Source organism: Achroia grisella, unplaced genomic scaffold (genome assembly GCF_030625045.1).
Source record: "Achroia grisella isolate CSIRO2021 unplaced genomic scaffold, CSIRO_AGI_Agris_v1 utg402, whole genome shotgun sequence".
Taxonomy (NCBI): domain Eukaryota; kingdom Metazoa; phylum Arthropoda; class Insecta; order Lepidoptera; family Pyralidae; genus Achroia; species Achroia grisella.
The window spans coordinates 2,324,861-2,349,158 of record NW_026712841.1 but is presented as its reverse complement, the minus strand read 5'-3'; the positions used below and the strand labels follow the sequence as shown (position 1 = coordinate 2,349,158).

Genomic DNA, 24,298 nt, shown 5'->3' with positions numbered 1-24,298 from the left:
TGAGCGCCTGACTGTATATATTAGTGCAGATTTTTGATAATATTTGTTATCTGTTTATGTAGATATACAATAATACATTTATTTACAATAGTTTAATCGAATTACACATACAGGGATGACGATGAATTTGAGGAGAGTTTGTTGTACCTAACAGAACCAGCTATCACATATTCATCATGTAATTAGAATCGCAACCAAGTTGAGGACGGTCCAGCTGATGGCAAGAAGAAAATACCTCATATTACTTGGACTACAGACATCATGTTATCATGGGAAGCCCATGATGTCAGTCCAACGTTGCTTTTCCGGTAGTTTAAGATGTAATATGCCTTATAGGTACTGTAATATTACCTTACATCATCATACGTTATTTATCGGTTCATTGTGACACGAAATGTTCATTATTCTGTTTAAGAGTGCCAGTATAATTAGTAATTGAAATAACCTTATACTAAGTATTTTTATTTTATTTTATGAAAGTCCTTTACTATAAGTAAGTTTATATATAATTTTTTTTTGTTTATAACTTATATGTTATTTAGAGTCAATTATTATACAAAAAAATATCAGGAGGATTTATAAAGTTGTGAGAAATTGTGGATACAGATAAGAGAATATATATTTACGTACTGTAGATATACATTAGATATAACATTGTAGAAAAAATCAGAAAATTTTATTCATAAACACTTAGGTACATAACATTATTTGAGATTCAATAGATATGTTTGTATAAAAATTGAACGTCTTCCACTTCTATTCAGACAAGTCTTAGAAACTTAACAATTTTATAAATTCACACGCTTGAGATTATACTAATGAGACCATTATTTATGGCACCAATAGCAATAATAATATTGTATCACAGAGTTTTACAAGGAGTTGTCATCCACATTCAGTACATCAAAAATGCTTCAATTCTCTCCTTGTACATCTTTTCTTCTCGTCGAGCCAGATCTACTGAGATTCGGTTCCGGAACTTTCAACTCTCGCCATTGTTTCTGTAATTAAAAAAACGGAATTTAATATAATAAAAATAAACCTTGAATTAAAATATAGTGAAATGCGGGCATGTCAAGGGTTAAGCCTCAATACAACGACTAAAATTGACAGTGCCTGACTACCCCTTTAGGGACAACAAACGTATATGGGCATATTATTAGTATTACTACAGACAAGATAATATTTATTACTAAATAAATGTATTCTGTTTGCTATAACATATTGGAACTTTTTTTTGCTTAATGTTAGTGGGGTCACATAAAAAAGTAACTTATTTGTAATATAAGTAATTGAGGAAAACAGACAATAATTGACAATTGACATATTTTATGTGCTTCGTATACTTCTGTAAACGAAATATATTATTCATACCAATTGTATAAATCATTATGTACTACTTACCACAATCTCATCGTCAGGAACTCGAGAAATGAAATCCAACAAATCGTTGTTAGGAACTCTATTTGGATTCAGCAATTTACGCATAAACTTATAAATACCTGAAAGGAATCGAAACAAATTTATTCCTTTTCATCATATTAGCCATCTCAATAAGTTTATTACAAAGTTATATTTAATGAACTATTTCATATATAAATGACTGTTATTGGATTATAAAATATAGTACAGTGTTAAAATTTTAATGTAGAGTTGTGAAACAAAAGATGTATACTGAATTTATTACATGTTTATTAATGTGTACAACAAACGCAGAAAGTTGAACAATGTACAATGTACATAGATTTAGCTCTAAAAATCTGCGATAAACATTTATTTCTATCCAGCCTTTCTTTTTTTTAAGAAAGAAATCGAACGCAAGAGTGATACTTACCTAAAGCCATAAATAAATATTTTACAGGAATAAAATAGAGAACGACGGAGGACAACATCAAAACAGATATAGCCAGGTACGTCAAGTAGGGCACCGTAAAATTTGATAAACTGAAATAAATAAGTGAAGATAAAAAAAGTCATAATTAAATTTTACACATAAATTTTTAAATGCCTGCGACCTCTGTAATCGCGTTTTGATTACTGTTAGGATTTTTAATATTTCAATATCATAAAAACATAGTTATTTAGAACTTTTTTTGTTATTAGCGTTTTGGTTAGTTAGAACGAGCTCTTCGTTTAGTAATTTTGGTTTGGTAAATGCAGCATCCTACCCAGTTAATTTTGCGAAGCATATTTAAATTGCAACAGAGAGTAAATCTAATGTTCAGTTAATGGAAGTTTTAAGAAATTGAAATTGAGTCATATTTTAAAAATACTTACTTTTTTAATCTTTCAAACACAGATACGAGATAATCGATGCTATTCTTGATTGTAAACGTGAGGTCTTGGAGTCCGTATAATCGAGTTTTTAGCGTTTTATCATCCTGCCAAGAAATGAGTTACGTAATTAGCTATAGCTACAGATAATACAAAAATATCATACATAATTATTTTATCGATATTGAACTGCAATAGATACCTATATGTCGATAACGCAGATACATAACTATCTGATATTGTTTGTAGATACGGAATTATTAATATACAATACAACAGTTTTCATATCAGTTATCGGTTCTACAAATCATGTTTCCAATAATGGACAATTTCCAAAAAACATTTTTTTATAATATTTACATATTATAAAAAAGTATTTCATTATTACGATACCACTAGTTATAGGAAACAAACCAACAAAGTACTTGGATTATGGAAGTGGTAACAATTGGCCATTTGTAAAAATAAACAACATCAAGTCCAGTATCATATGCAATTTTTTTCGGATTTACTGTAATGCTGATAGCCGCAGCCTTTGCCTCACCAGACGATGATCATATGCAATACAATCTGTATTGCATATGATCATTTTCTTTATTTGCAGACATAAACAATATGGAGCGGAGTATTAATTACGGCGTATTTCCATTACATAATCTCTGCCACGAAAAGTAAAAATGAAATAAATTTTACTACTTATGCTAATTCTCCACTAATTGCCACCTTCGTTGGTAATTTTAGATAGAAACGTATAAAAGCTTACTTTATGTGATTCGAGTTCCTCATCTGATACATCATCATCCGAGTAATTTAATAAAATCAATGCATTGTTTTCTGAAAAAAAATACAAATCGCTATAATTTTGATTCTGTTCGTTGCTAATGAATTAAAAAATTTACGAAACTGTAACTATTCTATGGTGTCTATTTTATTTCGATTGAATCACCGTAATAAGAATATAATTTTATCGTTTGAACGTGACGTGAAACTAGTTTGCGGCCGTTTTGATGTGGACGGGGCCCTGTTTTCAACGATGTTAACTATGAATACCCGTTTCGTAGGTTTTTGGGATAATTAGATTTGTAATGTAAATTTATATTGTTTCGTCAACGAAATATAAAATTACTATATAAAGTATTTGTAGTTCAAAAATATTCTAAATGCGAAAGTTTAATTAAAGCTTCTGTATGTCTATAGAATGGGCTGAACTGATCCTAATTGGATATCAAGATAGATATTATTATTATGTTAACATTATATACGATATTCCGTGGTGTCCAATTGATATTTATAAATGAATAAAAAAAGAATAGAAGATGATGTCGCGAATAACAGATACATTGTAATAACAATGATAAAAAGTACTATTGCAGACGATGTAATCCGGAGAGGCGGATGTTAACTCTTGTCATTATACTTAATATACATCCAGAACAAATTATTGAATATTTTTAAAGTCTTAGGAGGAATATTATTTTTAAGGGTAATAACTTACTACTAAAGTATCGCTGACTTATCCACTGGTACAGGAAAGGAGCAAGTAATAGTAGAGGAGTCATCCAAAAACTGAAGAAGTACCAGAACGCTAGCCATACAATCAAAGCGACTGTAGACTTCTCCCTGCTCTCCCATTCGAACACTCGCCTGGAAATTACGTTTATATTTTATTTTGTATACTTATATATGTATAGGCTGTTGTCAAGAGATTGATAAATTAGATTTTGGTGACAGTAACAAGCTAGGTATAACTTCGACTATTAAAAAACGAACACACTCAAATAAAAGAGTTAAAAGAATTCGGAAGACATTCTGAAAAAACAGAATACAATCTGAATTAAATCTAAATATATGTGGTAAATGTCTTACTTGTAATGTTCATTGCTGATATACAGAGCGTTGAATGTATCTTTGATAAATTTCAAATTGCTATAGATCAAGGGTATATTGAATTTTGGTGGTTTTTGAATGTATTTTATTTCCTTTGGACTCAAGACCCGAAGCGATGCTTTTACCTTAAAATAAGAATAAGGAAAACAATTAAACCACAGTTATAACACATGAAGTAATAGAGTATAAATGGGTACAGGGCATGTAGATATTGTTAATAGTCGAGACTGGAGTCCTCATTGCTATCAATTTACCATGCAAGGAGATCGACTCCACGCAGAGCCCCCTTGAAACAAGAGAGGACTGTCCTTGATTTGCTAACTGTCCTGATTTCATATTCTTCCTCCAATGTTGTACCGCTAGTGTATATGCTGTATTTAGCGCAGGCGGGTGCACTCGGTGTGCGGTTAGGAAATATAAAAGTTTGAGTATTATAGAAAACTTTTGAGTTTTTTATTAATAAGAGAGTAAAAAGTGTAACTTGAAAAATGCAAGTAAAGATTCTTACCGGATTCCAAATGATAGAGATTTGCAGAAGAATTCTAGGACAGTTGCCCTTTGCGCTGGATTTCTTTGAGCGGTTCTTTAAGGCATACCATCTTAATTCATCATTGTTGATCCTTAATAGGGGTATTGAGAGTTTTCCTAATGTTTCTCCTTTCATACCACTGATAATTGACTCATTGTATACGCCGATGTCTAATGTAGATGTAATATCATTAACGGTGCTGAAATGTAAAAGTGGATTTTGATTCAATAAAAAAATACATTGACAATCTGAATGTTAAGTGTATATATTACTTGATTGAGAAATTACCTTTACCAAGTTACTAGAGCACATAAGACAAATAAAAAATATGCAGGTAGATTACCAAGTATAAGTAAAACACGACTTAATTATAATTACAATGAAGGTGTGTTTATAGTGTTATTTTTTCTAAATTATCCAAATGCGCATTAGGTACAGACTGATCTTAGCAACAGAGCTCAATTATTTTATATAGGAGTATTATGAACAATGGGAACAGAGGGCAAACAAGAGAGTACCCTCTTGTTTTGAATGTCATTTTTTTATATATTTTCTCTATTTATAAATCTGTCACTTTATTTCAATAATTTCTTTATATTCACGTAGGCAAAATAACGATAATCCGATTGTGTAATAAGATACAAATTAAACGCAACACAACACAAAACGATTTACACCACTTTTTTATCTTTCTAAGATAACACTAGCCACCAGTCGCGCATGACATTGCTTTGTGTAAAAAAGTATCTACGGAAGTTATTTCCAATAAGAAGTACACAGGCAGAAAAATAAACACTACAGTTTTATAAAGCTATTGACGGCAATTTTGCCTTTTTTTTACTAGCCCTTGACCCTTCTCATAAAAAAATCTATTCCCATACCAAATTTCATTAAGATCCAAATCCAATACAATTAAGGGGATTGTTAGTAACGTGGCTAATAAACCCCATTACTAACAATGTACTGTACCATCAGGCTGACCTCCATGCGGTACCCCTTAAAAATAACATAATAAATTCCTGTTGAATTTGCCATGATGGGTTAACTTACCTGACCTCACACTCATCTTATCATCCTCCACTGGTGTCCCGCCAGCGTAAACCGTTTGCGCAGGCGGATGCACTATTCCATTATTATGTATTAAAAATATATAAATATTGTTGTAATTATATGTAATTAGCCGTTTCTTCATTATTATTATTATATTATTTATCTTAAACTTCAATAAGATCCGTTTAACCGTTTTATTGTGAAAATATGAATAAAGACTGACAGATATTTGTATTTAAAATATTAGTACGCTACTTTATAGATACGCTCTTATAAAATACATGTCGAATAATCTTAATAAAATTTAAAAGGAATATTTATTAATCTTTGATAATATACATCACATAAGTAGACTTATAAACCGATCAATCCCGTAGGCTATATGTGTACATAAAAAAATTAAGCAATCATCTGTATTGTTATCTCACTATTTCAGTACGATTAATTTTCAAGGGTACAAAGTATTACGATATTATCAATAGGTCCGGGTAATGAGTTGTTACTGTTTATAAAATATTTTTTGTTAAGCATCTGTGATAAGATAAATTAATTTGTTTGGTAATATAGGAATGAAACGACAACTATGCCATATTACATACATGTATAGAAAAAATCTATTTGAATTTTTACATTCTTCATGATCAATGTATTGGGACCATTATTTTTTAGGGATCACTTTATTTATTCAGTTTATTTAGCCAATTACGTTCGCCATAACTCATATATAAAATTCTCGTGTCACAATGTTAGTTAGCATACTCATCCGAAACGGATTGACCGATTTTTACAGTATAAGTGTACATTTTTTTATTTTTTCTACTTGTAGACTTTTACTAGAACAGAGTTTAGAGACAAAAGTGTTTATAAAACAAATCTATATAAAAACAATTCTATTTTAAATATAGATAAACAAATATAAGTATAAAACTGGTAGTGATTATTATTATTGGTATAATAGTTTCAACCAAATCCCTCTGGTGGTGCAAAGTTGATGCCCGCTTTCGAGGTCGTAGTTCGAATGCGAAATGATCCTATCACATCTATAATCATTATCATTATATAGTATAAAACAAAGTCGCTATCGCTGTCTCTCCGTTCCTATGTATGCTTAAATCTTTAAAACTGCGCAACGGATTTTGAAGCGGTTTTTATAATAGATAGAGTGATTCAAGAGAAAGGTTTATATGTTATAATACATGTACACCCGGGCGGAGCTGGGGCGAGTAGCTAGTAATATTATAAATGCGGAAGTGTATCTGTCTGTGTCTTATATTTTCAAGACTAAACGCCTAAACGGATCTTAATGAAATTTGATATGAAATTAGATGTTATCACGAGGACGGACATAGGCTATCTATTATCTTAATAATAAGGTGTTCAGGCTACAAATGGACTTCAGTCGCAGTATTAACAATTAATCAAAAATATTGGTCAGACTTTATAAGAAGCATTAGCGTTAAAAAAAATCATCAAAAACGCTTCACGTAAATTCTGAGGTAGGATGTATAAATAAACCTACATGAAGTAGAAACACTATAGGTAATTGGTCATAGGGTTACATCAATCTCACCTATTTCACCAACAAGCAGCTTGCTTCGTAATCTGTGCTAAGGTTGAAAGGTACAGATTAAGGTGAAATTACGGGATAAGAAGCATGACATCTTAGTTCTCTGGAATTGCAACACATGAGTAGTATCGCGGGTGTCACATGCTAACATGATGTTACATCACATTACCATATACGTTATAGGCAAAGATGTTGTCCTCCAATTATTTTTCATTCCGAAGACATAAAAAAAGACATTGATTATATATAGTTCCAATTCTTTTTACATTTTATTTTTACATCATTCAGATTGAGAGATCTAAATTACAATTTTACATGTATACTTTGTTCATCTAATACTATTTATATCAGATACAAATTTGCAATACTGTTTTAAAAATTGGTAATAATTGTCATTTATCATTTTAAACTAAAAATTATGCTATTGTAATCGAATCACGAATCACCAACTCTATTAAAGTTTTTTGTCGTAACTACGTACTGGTTTTATACCATGTACAAAAAGTATAGACAACACACTTGCGATTTCGGAGCGTATTCCAGCGAAGTGTTTAGTAAACTCTAAGCTTACCGCTAGCAAGATTGTCGAGACAACTCCACTGGAACATCTGCTCCATATTATGTAAATACTTTAATGTATAGGCGAATATTTTAAAATGAAAGTATACAGTACTTCTCGTGCACTGCCATTCTAAAATTTGTAATTATTGATGTATACACGTAGATATGCATATACATATATATACGTGATGTATGATGTATGTATATTCGCTGCTCGTATAGATATACACATGTATACATTGTAGATAAGTTATATGTGCGGTTAAATAAGTAACGCATGTTTTCGTGCGTGTAAAACAATAGTCTCGTATGTCTCTGGTATGGTAGCGCCCTAAGAGGAGCTAAACCTATGAGGAGGTAAACATAAACTAACACGATAACGTAGTTCTAATCATAAATGCAGAATTGAATATTTGAAACCTTTTCAATTTTTAAAAGTTGAACAGAATTACCAATACAAAATGGCGTACCAAAATTTTATATATAAAAAAAAATATTATTGATTATTTTGAAAATCACGGATTATATGTAGTTTACATCTATCATTTTACATATATAACCTCTTGGTGTTATTATTTTACTTTGGATTTATTGGTGAAAAATATTCAGTTTAATAAATAGTTATTGATCTATAAGATTTTATTGTATTCATATAAATTCAGTTGTCTGAACTTCATGACGTATGAAGGTCAACGTATAAAAACTTGTTTTTAGCACAGGAACGTATATGAGTATAGAGTTCATTTTTAGATTATGTCTAATTAATGTTTATGTATTATTGGGATAGTAACAAGCATACATGCATATTACAATGCATATATATATATATATATATTTCGATGAAGGTCATCGGCGACTTTTGACTCGTATTTATTATATTTCCGTATTATCAATTTTGGCACGAATCGAAAGGTCAAGAAGGTACAATCTTGATCTTTTCCTTGTTATTACCATTTAATAGCAGTTTGTATACTTATCAGCAACATGAATTACAACAGGAATCAACAAGGTCTTTTTAGTCTAAAGATGTTTTACATTAAGTAATTAATTGCTGTTTATTATATCATTGTTGTTATGAATAATCATTTTAATATTGTATTAGGTAAACAATTATCTTTATCTTTTGGTTTGCAGACGTCATATTCAATAGTAAGTGTCAAAGATTGAGATAAAAAATGTATAAAATTAGATCAAGCAATAATAAAAAAAAACAAGAAATTTACTTAAGTTGAAAATTACATCTTGTATTAATCACTTCATTGACACTGTGTCTAATATTACTATAACAAATTAGTCTACATTGTAATGCTATAAGTGTATTCTAAAGATAGACAAGCACTACGCGTTAATAAGTTCAAAACAATAGTTACATGTTACAGTCAAGGCAACACATAATGAAGTATATTAAGAGCATTATTAATAACTGGAAGTTGTGATAAAAAGTGGCAAGTCTTGTGTAATAAATTTCCGGTTTAAACTTAGAAGGTATAGAAGATATTCTTGCCTACAAACGCGACCTATTTAAAAATCATATTTTTTGATAAATACAGTATTCATAGGACTTGGTTTGGCAGGTAATATTAATAATAATAATCCTGGATAATTCACACTACGTCATCTACTCCCATAATATTAGACAACTGGTAGTTTTTTTGGAAAGACATAGAAAACAGCCAGATCTATAGAAACAGTCGTACTCATAAATATACATTTTTTACACTTTGCAAGGAATTATACCCATGTCCATCAGAAGTAAGGCAGTCTGCTAAATCGATACTCCACCAAAGTCGTTAGATATGCTGTGATAGATAGATAGAGTAAAAAAATACGTAGAAATATATAGGTATAGATCAGTTATGTATATCTCTTCTTAACCTAATGTGTATTAGGCACTATGTTAAGTAATTTAATTAATTATAGTTTATTCACCAGTAAGCTATAAAAGCTTATTCTTCAAATGTAATATTAAATAAACATATTACACAACTATCGTTTAGTACCTATATGTATAATAGAATGACAACGAAATCTAGAAATAAAACGTGGCTGGTATGCGTCATATACCTTTTTTTATTATTATATTATCTTACTGATCTCTGTAGAACAAAAGGATTATGAACATTGAATAAAGTACGATTATGCAGTAATATAGAGTGCATCGTCGATTATTAGCTTTCTACCTCAACTTAGATTCCAAAAATCGTAGGTTCAAAGTTGACCGACGTAAAAAACTTTGTGCTTCAATTTATATTTTTATTTTCTCTACCGTGGCAATTTAAATATACCCTGCGAAACATGGGCATGATCAAGTGTTATTTTTATCACGACAACGCTTTACAAAGCCTCTTTAATATCTGGTAACATACATTTATACGCTATATATATATTGTATTTATATAATGAAAATATTATTACTAAGTACTTACAAAGAGTAAGTTTTATTCCAGTTAGGTTCCGATGTGGCACGATCTGTGTGAGTTTGCACCCTGCAATTATCTAGTTCCAGGACACAGTAGGCGTCCGCTTTGCCGCTAATTCCTAAACCCAGCCCTTTGGCACCGTACACCGTTACCAGCATTTTTCCCACTTCATTCCAATTACTCAGTTTCCAAATCTGAAATAATAATAAAACTAGCAGTTTGCTGACTGTTTTCACTTTCTGTCTTCGTCGTTTATTATTTTATTAGAAAGGAAAACAAGCATATGTTCAGTACCATGGAAATCACATGTTTTATACTCTCCTATGTTGCCCTTCCTGAGGACTAATATATGTAATATATAAGCCTATGCACCTTGTAACTGCCGTATCTCGTCTTTCATATCAGAATGCTGCTAGGCGACTGAAATAGGATAGACAGGTGCCTGTGGAAACATCTCGCAACAAAATCTACTAAAAACTAAAATCTAATGTTCCCGTAAGAAATTTAGTAATTCCTTTTACAGATTAACATACACATTCAGTATTTAACCACGGGCCATTTTATATTATTTTACAACGGACCATTTCTAGTAAGTCATTATATAGGATGTCATATTTAAGGATTAGACTATAGAATAGCAAGGAGTATAAGAGATTTTTGGAACAATGATATAAAATTATTATCATGCTATTTTACGTTTTAACCCAAGCAGAGCAAGTACAGCCGATTTGTTGTGAAAGAGGTTACTAAATAAAAGAATTTATAAACCAATTTAAGATAACTAATTAAAGAGGAATTTTAAACATCTGCGCGAGCAAAGCCGATGGAAATGACAAGCAACAAATAAACAACACTGAACAATAAGTAATTGTTACCTAACCTCTTAACCTCTAATAAAATAATGGAAATGCGCAGTAAAAAATGAATTAGGTACCAATATATCGTAAATGAGACAATCGTTTACGACAACAGTCAGAGGTCTGTTCATGATAAATACGCAGGTTGGATAAAATTATAATTAAAAGGAAAATATTTAAAAACTAATTATTATATTTTATAAAAATCGATTGTATACCTAACGTAACAAATGCCGTATAGATACAACAAAATTTATTCAATCTCATACAGAATATTAATTTTTTATAATCAAATATTTTAAAAACAAACACTCTTAGAAACAATGTTAAATGATTAAGTAGTAGGTATACCTACTGTTTTATGATCTGTTAATCAATAAATGTACAATATTGAATGTTTTCCTTAAATGTAAGATACAATGTTTATTCATCCTTCCTTAAGTGTAGTTATTGTATTTTCATTAGAGTAAAAATAGATATTGAGAAACAACTACTCTTACATTTTTGTATTCTTTTATAAATAGAATAGCAAAAAGTCGTAATCGTCGCCTGTACCATATATCTATATATGAACAGTACCGTAAACATTTGTCCTATCATGTGAGATCCGTGATACCTTATACTTTCCCATTTCTAACAACTAAGGTATCAAAAGTCACCTTGTAATTTCCTTGTCATATATCTTTCACTCTAAATTCTCTGAACACACAGTTTACAAAGCAAGTTATTTGATGACAAAAACAAATGAGACAGAATTGCCTGCGCCACTTGCGTGTAACTGACTCGCAAGTAACTGAGGGGCAAGGGATTGTTAGTAATATGGACTAAACCCATTGCTAGTAGTGTATCATATCAAGTTGACCTCCACGCGGTTCCCCCTGGAAGCCATCGTGATTAATTCATGGTGAATTTACAACGATGTGGTAACTGACCTGACCTCGTGCTAATCCTATCATTCACCACTGGTGCCCCGCCAGCGTAAACCGTTAGCGCAGGCGCACCATTCCATTAACATCCATATGACTCGGAAGTAACTTTGTTCAAAGTGTGTCTTGGTAAAATGTATGTTTGTATTTGACTAATAAAACTTACATATTGTTCTTCAGGGAATTCCTCGTGTTTAACAATTTGTGTGGTAGGTATACTGTCAGCATCTCTGATAGAACCGCTGAGGGTAATCAGAAGATGTATACTACCAAAGCCACATTCCAAGTCATGCCATACGTCATGGGTCTTTTCTTTCTCCAGGTTCGAAAGGTCAATAGCACACCTGAAATTAACATTAATTACTTTAGACACTCTATGTACATATGGAACAAAATTAAAAAGTCTTTTTCGACTTCGGTGGTCTTGCCATTAAGGACAACGCTTTCCGATGGGCGCGGGTTCGATTCCTCGCACGGTATAAACACTTATATTCTTGAGTATGATTGTTTGTATCGGTCTGGGTGTTTTCTATGTATATTATGTATTTATTTACAATATATATCTGAGTTAATTGTAATTATTATGTATATATTTACAGATATATAATATATATATCTAATTATTTATATCAGTTGTCTAATACCCATAATACAAGCCCTGCTTACCGTGGGACTAAATGACGCTGTGTACATTGTCTAAGGTTGTTTATTTATTATTATTTATTAACTTAAATGTACATCCGGGTTACGTTTGAAGATAATACGACTACCGTTAGATCTCGCGACATAAATAAATCCTTTTATTATTATTTTTTTCCTAAGCCTATGATGCCATAAGTTTTATGAAGATTTAAAGATAGATAAATTAATTATTATAACAAATAAATAGTATCACTGCTCTATATGTGTTTCTGCATAATTAGCTATCATTAAATTTATGCTACTTGACCCTTAATCTTTGGCATGTTCTAGTCATTACAGCATAATTATTAACTATAAAATCTCACTTAACAATCGCATATTGCATGACGTTATATTTTGCGGCATTGTAATAAAAGTATTAAACTAGGCAATGACAGTGTTAGAAAATCAATCACAGAAAGTAACTAAGATCATATTTATATTATATATTACTAATATTATAATTAAGGAAGTACAGTTTCTTATAAGTATTTATTACTAATAAAAATTGCTTTCTTACTCTACATATGTGATAAGTGCCACATTGCTGTAAGATATTTTACTTAAATGGATGATCGAATTAAATAAAAAGAATAAAATGTAAAGTCATAAGTATGTTTATTTATAAAACAGATATTATTCCAATACTGTTGTTTATAATTTAAAAAAGTAAGTTGTAGGCCTTGATTATATCTCAGTGCAGTAACCTTAGAGTATATACGTAGAATATGAAAATTATTATTATAATGCTAAAAGCTTGTATGTATCTACTATAGACGATCTCTGTGGTTACAGATTGCCGCTTGTAATCGGTGGGACATCAGATCGTTTGCTAATATAATTCCATAAAAAAATATTTACACATATTAGCATGATTTGCTGCAACTGTAATAGAATGCTTTAAATGTCAAAAACAAGACCTCGTCTTCATGTTATCATCCTCTACTGGCGTTCCGCCAGCGTATTAGAGCAAAATGGTGCACAAATCCATTATCACCCTTAAAAATACAAACAGGATCGACCTCACGACCATCGGAAGTAAGGTGGTGCTAAAACCACTAGACTATCAAGGTCGTATAGATTTATAGAAGTACTAAACATGTTTTTATTTCTACCGGACGTCAGTAAACAAACGTTACAAATGAAATTAGACATATTTTTCGATGCTCAATTGAGTTGACGTAAGTTGAATGACGGTGCAGAATTATATATGGTGTAACAGAGCCGCAGGTCTACTTTGGAGTCTAATAGCTATAATAATCTAATACCTAATATAGGATTTGATTTGACGGTCTCTGTGGTCTAGCGGTTTAATACACCGCTTTGCTTTCGATGCTCGCGGGTTCGATTTCTCGCACGGACGAAACATTTGTATTCATAAGTTTGATTGTTTGTATCGGTCTGGGTGTCTCCTATGTATATTATGTATTTATTTACAATATATATCTGAGTTAATTGTCCAGGGTTACAATTTATTTATATATTTTAATCCAATGCAGTTTCTTTAATGTTATTTTAAATATGTAATTAATACTTAACCGAATAAATGGATAACAATGTAAGTTAGGTCTTTCATTTGACTATTTGTTAGGTATTTTACTAATATTTGTGTAATTACAGAAATATTAGGGACTGTACAGTCCAGTAAAATTTTAAATTAAACCCTGATGTGACTACTTTTGGCGCAGTATATAAAATATATCCGCGAATACATGAATAATATTCAGAAAAAAATTTTGATTTAAGTTGACAGGAAAGGTGACGATAAACGCCTTTTTTAAAAATAACTCGTTAACGGTAAGACACATGAAAAATGTGTTAAATAAAAGTTGTACAGTAAAAAATTCTGCACAAAACATTTCTCTTCATTTTTTCATTATCTGCTGTTGTTTAGCCAAAAAATTTAAAACTAATTCGACTCATTGTCAACTGAAAAAAATAGTAAAATGTAAGTAAAAGCCCTGTATACTGCAGCGCGCGTATCACACAGATAAGTATTGATACTATTTACACATGTTTGCCCTTTTGCATATCGTTCAGCTGTTAGTTTTATTTAATTCGTTTTTTAGTTTTTGTGGCGAGGCGAAATTCTTTCCCAGTCACGTTGGATTCAAAATATACCAATCGAAATGTGGTTACTTTAAATGTTCATATCAACATCGACAGTTAATAGTGCCTCTAAGTATTCCATCTATAACAGTCGTGATAGTATGTATAAATAATTGCTTTGCGGCGTACCTGCCCATGAAGTTTTTCTGTTTTCCCTTACACCATACGGTGACGTCTAAATGGTTGTCGTCATATAAGTAAAGATTAAATCTTTCACGCCAAGTCGGTTTCTTTGAAGTCACTAGTTTTGACTTGTGGGATTCTGCACCTAATCTGCAAATAAGGAGAAAGAAAAATACTTATTATCAATAAAAAAAAGAAATACTTTGAGAACTACTAGAAGGGTTGGACTAATCATTGGTATTGTTTTAAATTATGGAGATAGTCCGATTCCGATTTTTAGGGAACGAATTTAAATTATTAACCGGGTCATAACACGAATAATTTTATGGCAAATAAAGGTATTTATCTCTCTCGACGTTTCGACTAGGTTCAAGCAAAGTTCAGTAGCATCAATAGTCAATAAGTGTACAAATACCGTGAGTGCTGTGTGTCGCGAACTTTCGTTAAACAATCTAGTGACGGTAGATGAAGAAAAAACTGCTGTCACCTATCTACATTGACATCGTTGTTACTCCAGTCAGCTCGTGACCACGGCTAGTGTAACCTAGTCGAAACGTCGAGAGACGTAAATATCTTTATTTGCCATAAAATTACTCGTGTTAAGACCCGGTTAATAATTTAAATAATGAATATTAAACACGAAAGTGTAAAATTAACTTTAGGGAACGAAGCTATACACATATAATTTATTCATACATCACATTCATAATTTTTATTTTTTTATATTAACATTTTCACTTAAAAATGTATGGTAAATTTTGAAATACCAATTCAACAAATTCATAAAATTGTAAACAAGGTTTCTGTGTCTAATTTGGTTCAAAAAGTTAATTAAGCTCCTAACTATTGAAACGTACAGTTAGGTAAACGTGTATAAATATTTATTAAAAAATATTAAAGGTGCTTATATAACTAGTAAGGACTGTTATACACCTATAATACCTAGATTGATTTATCAATCACATTAAACGGAACGAATATAAATAGATAACATAATTAAATAAAAAATATTATATACTAGTATGCTACCCAGCTTCTGTGCCAGTATTCATCGTTTACGTATCTTGTTTTATCTAATAAATTTATTTAATTACGTATGTTTAACTCAGTGACCTTCATTGTACATAAATGGAAAAAAACATATTGTCAATTTGTGTTAATCAGGGAACCATCAAATACCTAGCAAACCATTTTAGCGATGACGTAAGAAGACAATATCGACAGTATTTAATAATAAGTAACAGTAACTAAAAAATAAGAAATTTGACTTTAAGTTTAAATAATTTAAGTTTTCCTCCCAACTTTTTAAATATTACATACAAGGTACTGCTTTTCATCTCCAGGTTCTCGTAATGCAGAAAAATGTAGAAAAATTTATACGCAGCTGCATGATCATCATGGTAATATGTAATAGACCACGTCCTCATCTTTTGTGGAGGAACTTGTACCCAACAGCAGCTCAATAAATGGGTCTTTACAATAAGTAAGACTATAAAATCTATTTAAAGATATTTACTATACCTACTTCTAATACGTACTAATTTGCGTGGCTTAGTTTCGTTCGTTTATGTATTTAAGATATGTGAACTACTCGTACTTATATTAAGACCATTATTACTGCGGTCAGATTTTTTGGTTAATATACAATCTTCTTTAACCAAGTGTTTAGTTTTACATATTTTCTCTGAGCATATAATCATATGGCAAAGCTGTGGTTATGTGCTACTGGCACATATTTTACAATTTGAATTTATGACAATAAAAAAGACTTTATATACAATAGGTTGCTGCAAGACCAATCCCTCGTTTCGTAGTATTGTAATGTACTAAGTTGTGTCGATATGTGTGTGTACGCGCAAGTCTGCGTCTAATGGTATATATGATAAAATAATCCGGAATAATGTTTAGATTATATAAATATATTTAAGTTTGTTATTGTCCAGTCTTATTAGTTTGTAATCTTGTTATTGTCAATTTTTATGTTTATTATGTTAGTTGTATTTTAGAACTTAACTTAATATGCTGTCGTGTCGTCGTCGATCTCATATTGTATTATTCTACTGATAAAGGCTATAACAGAATAGCGGAGAGGGTGGACTCACTGCCCTCACTGAGTTATAGACCGTTTTGTCTCATTCATTAGTTTTAAATTATATTATTGTATGGACAACAGTTGTATTAGATTTTGTTTGAGACAAATAAAGATTATTATTATTATTAATGTAAACGACATTGTATATAACGTCTTTTTTATTCTTTAGATACTAGTTGTAAACTACACGTTCAGTTCGTGTAAGTTATAGTGAGCACTCTTGCACAGCATCGCATCGTATCAGCTATTCGCGCGATTACCTCTTTTCTTTAGATGGTTATTAGTATCACACTAAGACTCATAGAAGATGAGTCTTAGTGTGATACTAATACTAAACGAATATGACTACCAAATAGTTTATTCATTCATTCAAATAAACAAACTCTTCATTATAATTAAACTATAGTACATGTAGGCGAATAATTAAAAGTGTAAAGCATATATGCTCACAACATATTATATATGTATATGTTCATACATCGGCGAGTGCATTGAACTTTATATTTTCATAATGTTACATAATTTAAAATGCATATGTAGGGCGAATTTAAATAATCAACAAAATCATCAAGCTGAAGAATTATCGTAATATGTCCCTCTATAACCTTCGCTGATTTGTGAGTTGAAAAATAATCGTGATTTATTTTTTTACGTATTATTAACATATATAACAGTATCATAGATAATGTCGTCACAAAGCAAATACTACTTAGCATATCTTGTTAATTGTATTATTAATTTTGAACTTTGAATCCAGTTCCGAGAAACTAGACACTAACATTTACGATGTGCTTCTTTATTAAATGTATATACAGAATGTGTGTAGAACAAATAAAATCCATATATAAAAATAAAACGATACATACCTGAACTTACAGTAAAGGCCACTAGATCCATTTGTTGGTCCGTCGGGCAAGTCTTTGGCTTCTATTAATACGACATTGACTATTGAATTCCATGATTTTCTAAGTATATCATATTTTCTGTTTTTGAAAACAAACTAGGAAAAAAGAAAAATATTCATATCAATCAATACACATATAAACGTATAATAGTATGTTTCTGATGAATATGTCACATAAGAATTATGTTAACGCTTATACAGCATAAAACCTAAACGTGGAAACGATAAGTATAAAAATGAAGATTGCCTTTTAAATTAAATTATAGTACCATAAAAAGAACGATCAGAAATATTTCATTAATATAATATTAATATCCGAGAATTTTTTTATTACGAATCGACTAGAAATCAAATTCTCTGTGATATTATCGGAAATGATAATTATATAATCATCAAATCAGCAGATGACGGCACCAGATCATCTGCGGTCTAGTTAAATTATAAGCCGGTTAATGTGTCTAGTTTTCTGAACTTTGAATCACGGAAAGTTTCCAATAATTATAGATGTTCACAAAGACGTAATCAAGTAACTAAAACAAGATGTGGGTTTTACTGGAAACAATAACTGTTAGCAATCATAATGGGGTTTTTATTACTAAGTATAGGTATATATAAATGAGTATATATGCATATAAGTGCATATTATAACTAAAGACTATTTAGTAAGACTGGACAGCAATTATATATTAAAGAGGGAGGATTTATAAATGTAAAAAATATCAATTAGCTTTAAAAATGTATGAACAATATTTTATAACTCGATCTTCAATCAAACTTTTTACATAAAGTCTTCTACTTTTCATATCATATTACACAACCAGTAGGACTCAGTTTTTTGTAAGTTCAGGATTATGACGCGTTATTAAGTGTTTTTTTTTTATCCTTATATCGTGTACCTTCAGATAATATACTCTTAAATTAAATGTAACTCAATAAAATTGAAAACAAACTGCCAGTAAAGTAGTAGTCGTTGCTTGTGAGCATGAACAGGACTACAGAAATTATATCCGCTCGAGCTCAACATCGTTGAGATCTTTTTGAGACGGAGTAGTAACGTGATTACATTGGCAGCTTATTAGAACTTGTTGGTAACGACTAAACTAGCTGCCCGATTTGTCTTAGCTTGGCTTGAATAATATCAGAGATAAACAGACTTTCCTATAAAATTCTCACTCTCTTCTTAAGACATTGGATATCCGTTGTATTTCATACAAATACTATATAGTATCTATAGATATATTTAGTTATATACCTAGACATATCACTTATTTATACCCCTCTATCCTTGCGTACATCTTGACGACCTCCACGCCTCAGTGGTAGACGCGTTGTACAGCGCCGAAGTTCCGGGTTTAATTTTCGTTCGTAACAATTTAAATAAATTATTAAGAACATAGTACTACTAATTTCAAACTAAAGAGAGCTAGCGTGTACTCAATACTATATTAGATACGAGTGCACACCAGGTTTTATCCTACGAAATCATATGTCTGAAGTTTCTCTATATACTTACTAGTTTGAAAACTAGGAATATACTATTTAGTTTTTGAACAATATTAACCAGTCTTACCTTTTGTACCTTCTTGCCATGGTCTCTGAGCAAGGTGAGGCCACTACCGATGCGCTCCATTAGCTCCGTGGAGACGGCGAGCGCTGTCGGAGCCAACGGATCCATCACCAGACCGTCTGACACTGCGAATGACCTGATGAAAATAAAATTGTGAATATATTATAATAGTCGTAAGAACCTACCATAAAATAATACCATCTAGTCTCAAATTAAGGAGAGCTAGTACTACGGGTACTTACATTCTAATCTAATATTTTTTAATTTAAATGAGTCCCGGAAGCATTTATTGTAAAAATAAGTATCGATTGCTTGCTTAATAAGTATTAATAGTGTGTGTGCGTCTTTAATATTGTACGAATACTGTTCATGCTAATTGTCTCGAAAAAAAAACTCTTAGTGAATGTCGTCACAGTAAATTACCAATTGATTTGATACGTATCTACTTAGTTTGGTTCATTGATAAAGGTCGAACTGTAAAAAATAATGGACTCTTAAAAACCACATTATTTCTTTATATTTCAATTATTGGAATTAAACGTCGTAAAAGTGTAATGTATTAATTAGCACAATTATATGGGCAACTTACATTTGCAATATACAAAACAATTAGGTCCTATTTACAAATGCCAGGGAAGTGTAATATGTAAGTAAATACTATGAAAATATTTTTATAAATGTTATTACCTATGTTAAAATGTGTGTGCTTACTTCATACCAACGGTACCAAATATTTTTTTAAAAGATTATCTAGGAGGCATGTTTTGTCTATAATATAAAATATATACATATACTTAGTATAAAAACAAACAAAATATGTTTCCTTGGTGTATTTTTTTAAGACATGCATTAAAATAAGTTCCTTTTGAATATAAAGGTGATGCTGAATGTCCCATTCGTAGTCCAATGGATCCCACTCACAAAGTAATATTGTGTAATGTACTTATAAATATTAAGACTAAACCACCTAGGACTTTTTCTTACTATTTCACAGATATGTATTGTCAAGGGACTGTACCGTATGATTTTAGAAAATCTATTATTAACTGTTACTTAGTAGAATGGAGTATGGATTTGATATGTATTGTACCATATATATATTGTAATGTTGTCGAAATACATTTCTAGAATATACAGGGGAAATTTAATATCGGGTCATATATTTGCGTTAGGTACGATCTTAATATCATAGACTTTCTACGTATTGTCACAAAGTCTAAAACCACATCCTAGAGTTTATTTTCGGGTATGTACTTCTGCGTATTGTACCGCAGAGCGCTTGTTTATGGAACTGTGTTCTGGGGAAATAACATGTTATCATGCCATGCAACACTGCATCACTTACCCACACAAACATTTGAGTAGATATGAAATTAATTGAACTTAATAAAGTAAAATATTATCATTGTACAAAAATATTCAAATCATCAGAGTTGTTTGTCAATTTATAGGTGTGGAATATATTTATATACTTTGACATATAAATTAACATAAGCTATATACTAGATAATCTTCGGCTTGTTTTTATACACTAGATTGGTTTCCTGAATACAAAGTTGGCTAACGAAAAATAATATTACAGTATGTACCTATATAAAATGTATAGAGAATTCTACATAGGATAGGTAATATTATGTGTGTTAGTACAAATCATGATCTAAGTAGGTATTTGCAGAAAATCGTGTGAAAAACATATTTGTGCTAAATTGCATTTTCCATTTTTTATTTATTCGTTAATAAGTAACAAAATATTCACCTGTCGGCAAATAGCGTAAAACGGAGATACAGATAACCAAGCCTTATTAAGTCGATATTAGAGGTATATTATACAATATGTACTAACAAGTTGTTCACACGTGGTGACGGATGACTATGTGTAATAGAATAAATGTTACTTTTGAAAAGCGGTTTATAGTTACAAAAATTATCCAATTTACTTAGAATTGTTTTTAAATCTGTAGTCACAAATTCACCGGCAACGATACACCGAACACATGACAATATTTATAAACAAGTAAAAGAAACGAAACCAACAGTTATGTCTGCTGCTTCTCGATCTCGACTACGTACATGCGAGATGCATTGTTTTGATGGGTGGTATTGATATCAATACTCTCTTACTGAGATACGAGATAAAGCAGGTATTCTGTCACAATACTTACTCAGACTGTGAACGCACAAGGTCACGTTCTATGTCATTGTCTACGTTATCTCTGGAAACTGGTGACAAAACTTCTGAACTATTCATTAGATTTCCATTATTTTTGTCAGATTGCAACACAGTGTTGCCGCTGAAATGCCCGTTCGATGGAGTTTCAACATCTTCCGACAATGCGGCACTAGCTTCTTGTATAGGCGTTATTGAAGTAGAATTGATTCTTTCAAAGTCTTGTTCACTCTTCAAAATTGGTGAAGTCGAGGGAGTTCCTTTAGATTCCAATTGATTTTTAGTTTTGAACGATATTTTTCTTCTAAACGACATTGCAATATATTACGATTATAAATATTATGAAGAATGTTACATTACCAATAGATTTTGATTTTTAAACGAGTAAATATATTATGCAATTGTACTATGTTTTAATTATTAAACCAAGTAACACAATTAACGACAATTTTAACAGACATCAACAGAGGCACTAAATTTGGATAAGTGATAACATTATGAGTCCTCGACCCTGCTTTTGATAATTGAACTTGTTTGTCATTCCAATATAAATAAACGAATAATGATATACTAGCGACTATTAAAATCTAATTAAAATACCGTTTGTTGTGACAAGTGTACATACCTGTCTCCGGATAGAGACGATCGTAACGATGGTTCACTATTGACTGATTTCGCGACACGACGCCGACCGGTGATCAACTGACGGAATTCCAGTCGAAACTTCTTTTCGTCGTTCTTCTTGTTCCACGGAAGAATACGCATGTTTACATTTAGAGATGCTCGATCGTAATTAACTTTTTAAACAACAGAAAACATGTCCTTACCGCGGCAGTTCACTCTTACATTTGTGCGGTCATTTATTGAAAATGGATCGCCGGTACGGCGCATAAATTACCATACCTAACTTAACACTGAGTATACGCGCTCTAAATGGGAATACACACCATTAGTATTGTTTCAGTTTAATGATGCGGTTCTTGCGTAAGCGGACAGCATTCAGTTAGATATCAAGTAAACAACATAAATGGACAATTTATTCACGCAAATTAGATCAATATTTTTTTTTAAATAAAATTTCTACCCACACTGTTTGTTGAGCCTAGTCTTAAAATGTAACTAAACAAAGCCGAAAGTTAAGTGCGAGTTGAACTCATACGTCACTGGTTCAGTATGTAAAATAAATGTAAATATTTATGAGAAAAGTTTTGTAATATTCAGTCATTATTTTATACTTAATAAATACCTACTTAAAAATGTCACTATTATTTTTCTAATCTTTATCTATAAATATATATAATAAATTGGAGTTGTATACATATAAATGAAATTGGAGTGTTTGTTTGTAATATTGAAATGACCGTTTTTTATTAAATACACATGAGTATAAATACGGTACAATCAACAAAATGATTTTATTTGCAATTTTTGTCTGTCTGTCTGTTTGTTCCGGTTCATCTCTGAAATCATTTTTTGGCAGGTAGCTGATGTAACAAGGAGTAACTTAGGCTACTTTTATTTTAGAAAATTAAAGTTAAATTCCAAGCGGACGAAGTCGCGGGTACAGCTAGTTAATAATAAAAAATGAGAAAGAAATTAAGTTAATACGGTAATAATTGAAATTAGTTTTAACAACATTTATAAGAATAGCCTTTTTGCTTCAGAAATGTTGTCAAAACTGCAAAAAACAATTACGAAAACTTTAGAAAACAAAACTAGAGGACTTGTCGTCGGTTGACTCTTAAAATGATTTAATATTTCGTTGAGATTACCGGGAAAAATGGGAAATTACGGTAAGGTTGCGTCACATCTGATGGTAAGTGATCATCGCCATCTATAAACACTCTCCGCATCAGGGGAATGTTAGGCTAGTGAGTCAGGCAGCCTTTTAAGTAAGGAATAAACTCTTTTCTTGAAGGTTTAATATCGTATTAATTTAGAAATGCCATCACTGGAAGGCCATTCCGTAATGTGGTTATACATGGCAAAAAGTATATTGACGACCTCAATTCATCCAGATCATCAGGATGGTATCTTAATTTCTGGCGCTATGTTCCATTATTGAATACAGCAGTTGATATTAATCAGAATAATTGCTCAGAACACTCTCCAAGATATATGTGGTCGATAATGCACAGATATGCCGTTATGCCTAATGGTTCAAGTCTGTCACAAAGACGTTGTTCACCAATGATTATTTGTGAACATGTGCAGATCGCAAGCACAGCTGGCGGTAAAAGCCGATATAATAGATATTGGCTCTTTTCTTGAAGTGGGAACCCTCTTGTTCTCAATTTTATTTGAAACTATAGATGAGAAAGTTTTAGTATTATTTATTAAATAAATATTTAAGAATATAACACCTTCTCTGGCAATATAGATGGCTGTATCCTTTACCCTTATACCCTTTTATTATAAAAATGGGAGTACAAGAAAAGATAATATGCATATCAAATTATACTTACATTTTTTATTTAAATATAGGCACATGTTTACAAACAATTGACTTTAATCAATTGCGTTTAAGAAAACCAATGACGTCTATGATAATGATTTGAACTCAATTAGATTGCGACAAAAGTCA

General features: G+C 31.0%; 1 protein-coding gene across 2 annotated transcripts; it reads right to left on the bottom strand.

Annotated features, from left to right (window-relative positions):
* Positions 1 to 534: 534 nt before the first annotated feature.
* Positions 535 to 22,587, bottom strand: LOC131844287 (multiple C2 and transmembrane domain-containing protein-like). 2 transcript variants are annotated; one of them, XM_059193127.1, is made up of 15 exons: positions 22,340 to 22,587; positions 21,710 to 22,018; positions 19,551 to 19,683; positions 17,943 to 18,076; positions 14,991 to 15,134; positions 12,238 to 12,415; positions 10,295 to 10,482; positions 4,670 to 4,889; positions 4,141 to 4,286; positions 3,770 to 3,918; positions 3,038 to 3,108; positions 2,278 to 2,381; positions 1,835 to 1,944; positions 1,405 to 1,502; positions 535 to 1,001 (listed from the first exon to the last, which is right to left on the bottom strand). In XM_059193127.1, exons 1-15 carry the CDS (start codon positions 22,477 to 22,479, stop codon positions 915 to 917), a joined length of 2,211 nt encoding a protein of 736 aa, XP_059049110.1. In that variant the 5' UTR covers positions 22,480 to 22,587; the 3' UTR covers positions 535 to 914. The 2 variants fall into 2 exon arrangements, with proteins under 2 accessions (XP_059049110.1, XP_059049111.1); XM_059193128.1 differs by lacking the exon at positions 21,710 to 22,018 and having other exon boundaries at positions 538 to 1,001; positions 22,340 to 22,586.
* Positions 22,588 to 24,298: the final 1,711 nt, after the last annotated feature.